Here is a 6,154-nt window from a genome sequence, read left to right on the forward strand (position 1 = left end):
TTACTCCGGTCTCAAGTGTCACATGATTCATCAGAAATCATTCTAATATGCTGATTGTAAAAAAAAAAATAAAAAAAAAAAACTGACCCCCAAACTTCCAGTTTCAGCTTCCACTTCTGTTTTTAATATTTTATTTTAAAGATTAAGATTTTTTTTTATTAAGATGTTATTGCACCGCATTAGCTAATTAAATGATCATGTTTAACATAAACTATAAAGTTTAACTACCATACTAAACCTTGTTCTAATGAAGTTGTTTGTGAAAAGTGAAAAAAAAATTAAGTAACCAAGTAGCCTGTTTTAAATAATCATTGCATTATTTCTCAATTTATTGGCATACAGATTACAGAACATTTTAAGAAAAAAGAGGCAGAAATCAAGAGCACAAATAAAATAAAATTAAAAAACAACAACAAAGAAACTTTAACATGTACCTTCGTCAATATAAACATTCTCTGTGATTGCATTGCCTCATTCTCAACCCCAAACACAAGTGTATATTTGTGCAATTTACAAGGCCTACCAATGAACACAAACAAGAACAAGGATTGTCATGATAACCAATATTAAATCCAAACTAAATCCTATAAGAAAGAAGAATAGGTTTTGGGATTCACAGATTTACAAATGGAACCATTAGCAAATATCTCATATTTTGTTTCAATATCATGTGAAATTCCAATACAAAATGAATATAAAACATTGTCAATCTTATCTGTATCAAATTCCAACCCTAATTTAACACTTTACCTCCTCTGGACAAAACAAGAGATGAATCACCTTGCTGTTACAGTTAAATGGAAAACCACAAAACTGATTTACATACATTTGAGTTTTAAAGGACAGTTGCAATGTGCATTTAAACCTAAATGCCTCTTCAAGTTTAAACTGGTCTGAGGGTTCAGAAGTACAGTATAATGCATATCTATGTAAAGCTTTGACCAATGCAGAGGTTCATCTTAAATACATCAGGTCATCTTATGCCAGATACCCATTACAAACAAACACATCTTTAGCCAATTAAGGAGACATAGCCATTCATACTTGCATTCAAGTGCAATTTCACATACTGGGTCAAGCAAGCACAATTTTAAGCAATTTTAAAATATTCTTCCCCTTGGAAAAGTAAGAGCAACATCTCAAGAAAAATACCAAGGCTTTTAGGGAGGAAGAAGGGAGGTATTTTCTTGTACATTCCTGACAGTGGTGTAAATAATAGTGTAAAACAATTTTGGCTATTAAACGAGGAACAATTGTACCTGTTCTCCAGTGTAAGCAAGCAAACAATAGTTCAGAGACACAGACAACAGTCCTTTCTGGTAATGAAAATACCTGACATGATTCTAAGCAGGTCCACACAGAATCTGCCATTTTTTTTATTACTTTTCTGTGCTGATTTTTGAAAGAAGATCTCTGGAATTTAAAGGAATATTTCACCTTGAAAATCTAAATTCTGTCATCATTTAGACAGTTTTTTTTTCTTTTCTGCAGAAACAATCCAAGTTCTGTGGATGCAGATTCAATGTGGCACTACTCATAAATCAACTGATAAAAGTTCTGTATAAACCTAGAAATCAGTAGTGCTTTTTCTCAAATGAGATAAAAAAAAAAAATTTAAAAATTTTTGTCCTCAGGGAACTTGACAAATGCAGTGTATTTATCTGATAAATTAATTTCGATATAAACTGACCCTCACAAAAGTGCTTAATGGAGTAAACTGGGTCAAATAACATTCACTAAGTTGCCTTTCGTTTATATTATTCATTTACATATTTCATAGACATTGCTGTTGTTCTCTGTGAAATCACTCATTTGAAAAGTTTAAAAGTGTAAAAGTGTCCACTTTAAAGGAATAGTTCATTCAAAAATTAAAATTATAGCATTATTTACTCACCCTCGTGCCATTCAAACCTGTATGCAGTTATTTTTTTCAATGAAATACAAAAGGAGAAGAAGTGTTTATGACTTGTGCACTATATTCCAAGCCAAACAGAAACAGAAAATAAGTCACCAATAATCTTCCCTTGACTGATGTGGTCTCTATGAACTCTGAAGAATCTCCTATTGTGTTACCTTGATTTGGTTTACGGATTTAGAATGACAGTAAAAATGTCATTTTAAGGTAAACTATTCCTAGAAAGAAGTTATTAATGTGCCTACAGCCATACTGGCGACTGCAGAGGAGAATCTTTCAGATAAAGCTTGACGTGTTAACCAATAACATTTGTAAAACTCGTGAAAAATCCAACGTGAAAATCCAGTTTGTGCAAATATCAATAGCAGTGTATTTAGGTGTCAGTGTAATGCTCTACTTTCTCATTTTTACATCTCTTGTAGCTACAGATTTTGTTGGTCCAGCCCCAGGGGGGAACGTGTTTTTCACGGGGTGGTAAGAGGAAGACCACGCTCGTGGCCACCAAGACATGCCATATGGAATGAGTGTAGTAGTAGTTGCTGTCGGTCTGAGCAAAGACGTACACACACACTCCAATCAATGCAGATGCGATGCCCGGAAGCAGGAACAGCACCCAGCGACGCCACAACGGAGGGTAACACTGATGCCGTTTCACACCTCGATAAACCTGTCGGGTAACACAAGTGAACAGAATGGGAAATATTTTAAAGTTGCTCATCATTACATTAAGATGTATTGTCAACATTATTTTAAAGTTGAATGTAATTTGATCTGTGTAAAACAAAAATTAAGAAAAACCTTTAATTCAAAGTGCGGAAAAGTTTTTGAAAGAAGTCTCTGATGCTCACCAAGGAAGAATTTATTTGATTAAAATACAATAAAAACTGTAATATTGTGAAATATTATTATGATTTTAAATAATTTTAAAATCTGAATTTTCAGCAGCCATTACTCTAGTCTTCAGTGCCACTTGATCCTTCGGAAATCATTTTAATATGCTGACTGGTGTTCAAGAATCATTTCTTATTATAACAGTTGAATACATTTGTGCTGCTTAATATTTTTGTGAAAACCAAGGTTTTTTTATATATATATTTTTTTTGATTTTGTAATATTACAAACATCTTTGCCATTACTTGTGATCAATGTAATGCATATCTGCTGAATAAACAACCCCATTTCTCTACAAATATATTTCTGACCCCAAAACTTACATATTTAAAAAAAATAATAATAATAATAATACAAAATTCTAGTCTGACTCAATATCAACAAAACAATCTAAGAATACATTATGTTTTGGAGTAATGGAAAAGTCAAGCTCACCCAGGAAGTGACCATAATGACCAAAGCAAACAGAACAGGTCCTAGAAGGTTCCACAGCCCCCTGCGGTCCAACTGCATCGCCATAGAAATGACGAGAGTGCCCACCATAAACAATAACTGCAACGTAAGAACAATATAAGCTATTAAAACTGACATGCAACACATAACTTAACTTTAAGTAAATAATTACTCATTAAAGCATTGTGCATATGCATGTAAAGGGGTCATATAATGAAAAATCAACATTTCTGTGATCTTTTAAAAAAATATATGGTTTCATTGTAATATGTAAATAGTTTCAGAACCAAAACCTTCCTTCCCAGTCTAAAAAAGACAATCTACTGAAACTAATCTGCAGAAACTGATTGAAATCTGACATCAGAAGCACGCGAATATTAACAATAGACGGCCCACATTCTATTCACTCTAAGAAACACTTGATCGTTTGAGGGCATTTACTGAAGTCTGATAGTTCACCCTAAAGGTTAAGAGAAAGCCAAAATTGACATGAAAAAATAACCCCCTTGAATAAAAGGAGAGGGGGGGGGGATATTTAATATTTGATATGACCCTTTTTTCAAAAAATAAAAACATTTTTATGATTATTGATCTGTTAACAAATTATTCTTCTAATTTATACATATAATAACATGATTATAAAGACACTTTATTTATGATTATACATAACACTTGGAAATGAAAAATAATATTTAATAAGTTTGTGGTTGTTTCAAAGTAACAATGTACTTATCTCAACATTTCCTTTAAAAAACAGGTAGGTCTAGTTAAACATGTTGTGCTATTTAAAGCCCATTACATACATATTTTACAGGATCCTGGAGCCGTGCCATGCACACAATGGTCACCCACACGGACACAACTGAACCCAAGAAATCACAGAACTGGAGAGTGTCGTAGTCCATGATACACATCACAGTCACACCGGGCTGGTCACACGCATGATAAAACTGCAAAAAACACATCTTTATGACTACAATATACACAACGTGATAGATAGATAGATAGATAGACAGACAGACAGACAAATAGTATTTGTGTTAATTAAGTATTTGTGTTTATGTTAATTGTAACATAAAAACACACCGTGGAGAAAAACATGTTAAAGAAGTAGATGGCGGCCTCAATGTGGTAGCCTCTGTAAAGTGCTACGACGATGGGTGGGATGAAGAAAAAGTTACTGAGGGTGAGGAGCAGAGCTGCAGCCAGCTGCCGAGAGTACGACTGTGCAGTGGCTCCATCCGTACAGCCCCATCCCTGCCAACCTTTCAACGGCAAACAACACAAAAAAATGCCACAACTCAATACCATTAATTATTAATACTTTATGGCCAGTTTTTGGTGTGTATGTGTGTGTTTGTCTACCTGCTTTGCACACACATGCGCCATAGAGGTAGCTGTGCGTGCGTAGCAGTCTGCACTCTCCATACGGCCCACAGTCATCAATGCATGCACTCACACTCACTGACACACTCACTATGGCTGATGCATTCCTGCAGTCAACACTGGGAAGACAACACAGGAGCAAAAGTAGAAGGTGCTTTAAAGTCATTTTGACATTAAAACTGATGCCATTTACTTTCAGACACATTCCTGGACCTATTTTGCACAATTCATCAGTGCACATTATTCCAAAGAAAAAAGGTTTGTCTTATAGTTGTCCACTTTTAATGATCTAATCAATTCTAGGTTGTAAAAAACACCAACAGTAGTCATATAATCTAAATGTATAGGACGGGTCTATCTTACTCTGTGAGCTAGTAGCGCACTGTAATCACACAACTGACCTGTCATTGCACACGGTCTGGAGGCTGAGGTACCACACTGCTGCATCTGGGAAAGGAATCCTCAACAGTGCCTGTGATTCATTGCTGCTCACGCTCAGCGAATAACCCCGCATAAGCCCTACACGCACACATATACACAGAGAGCTTCAAATGTGACATGCAGGAAAACATGTAAAGTCATTTTGACATTAAAACTGATGCCATTTACTTTCAGACACGTTCCTGGACCTATTTTGCACAATTCATCAGTGCACATTATTCCAAAGAAAAAAGGTTTGTCTTATAGTTGTCCACTTTTAATGATCTAATCAATTCTAGGTTGTAAAAAACACTAACAGGAATGTCTGTAGTCATATAATCTAAATGTATAGGACGGGTCTATCTTACTCTGTGAGCTAGTAGCGCACTGTAATCGCACAACTGACCTGTCATTGCACACGGTCTGGAGGCTGAGGTACCACACTGCTGCATCTGGGAAAGGAATCCTCAACAGTGCCTGTGATTCATTGCTGCTCACGCTCAGCGAATAACCCTGCATAAGCCCTACACGCACACATATACACAGAGAGCTTCAAATGTGACATGCAGGAAAACATATATTGCACAAATTTTTATTTGTGACTAACCTGTAGCACAAGTCTGGCTACGGTTGAGGTGAAGTAAAGGAGCAGTAGGTGTGAGACATGCTTTGACATGAGCAAATCCACCAACCAGAGAACTCTATGCCACAAACACAAGAAGAAAAAATTGTTAAATTTATATTACAACACAATATGAAATCTTTCTATATCAATCTATCTATCTATCTATCTATTTATCTATAGTGGGTATACCCCCTTTAAATTAATCAAATTTTGTTGCTTTGCAGCCTGAAATAAAAATGGGCAAAGTTTTTGTTTTATCCAGCTGTATTTACTCAGTGCAACTTATAACAAAGTGAAAGATATAACACCAACATGTCAGAAAAAAAAACAGAATCACTAAGTTGGAAAAAGGTTCACCCCCCTCCTAAAACATGACTTATAAACTCAATAAGGTGTAGCTAATCACCTTCTCAATGGAGCACAAAGCCATTTGACTTTCAACTGTGATCAGCTGTGGTCATTTT

The 6,154-nt window shown here is 35.2% G+C and overlaps 1 protein-coding gene across 1 annotated transcript in view; it reads right to left on the reverse strand.

Annotated features, from left to right (window-relative positions):
* Nucleotides 1-1,421: 1,421 nt before the first annotated feature.
* Nucleotides 1,422-6,154, reverse strand: part of LOC107590745 (transmembrane protein 8B-like) — an 11,055-nt gene continuing 6,322 nt past the window's right edge. Inside the window, exons 6-12 of the mRNA XM_016279652.1 lie at nt 5,673-5,766; nt 5,472-5,589; nt 4,625-4,764; nt 4,346-4,524; nt 4,063-4,209; nt 3,242-3,358; nt 1,422-2,582 (exon numbers count right to left, since the gene is read on the reverse strand). Coding sequence (XP_016135138.1) covers nt 2,289-2,582; nt 3,242-3,358; nt 4,063-4,209; nt 4,346-4,524; nt 4,625-4,764; nt 5,472-5,589; nt 5,673-5,766 — 1,089 coding nt within the window. The 3' untranslated portion in view covers nt 1,422-2,288. The remainder of the gene's footprint in view (nt 2,583-3,241; nt 3,359-4,062; nt 4,210-4,345; nt 4,525-4,624; nt 4,765-5,471; nt 5,590-5,672; nt 5,767-6,154) is intronic.

Source organism: Sinocyclocheilus grahami, unplaced genomic scaffold, assembly GCF_001515645.1.
Source record: "Sinocyclocheilus grahami isolate Dianchi unplaced genomic scaffold, SAMN03320097.WGS_v1.1 scaffold132.1, whole genome shotgun sequence".
Classification (NCBI taxonomy): domain Eukaryota; kingdom Metazoa; phylum Chordata; class Actinopteri; order Cypriniformes; family Cyprinidae; genus Sinocyclocheilus; species Sinocyclocheilus grahami.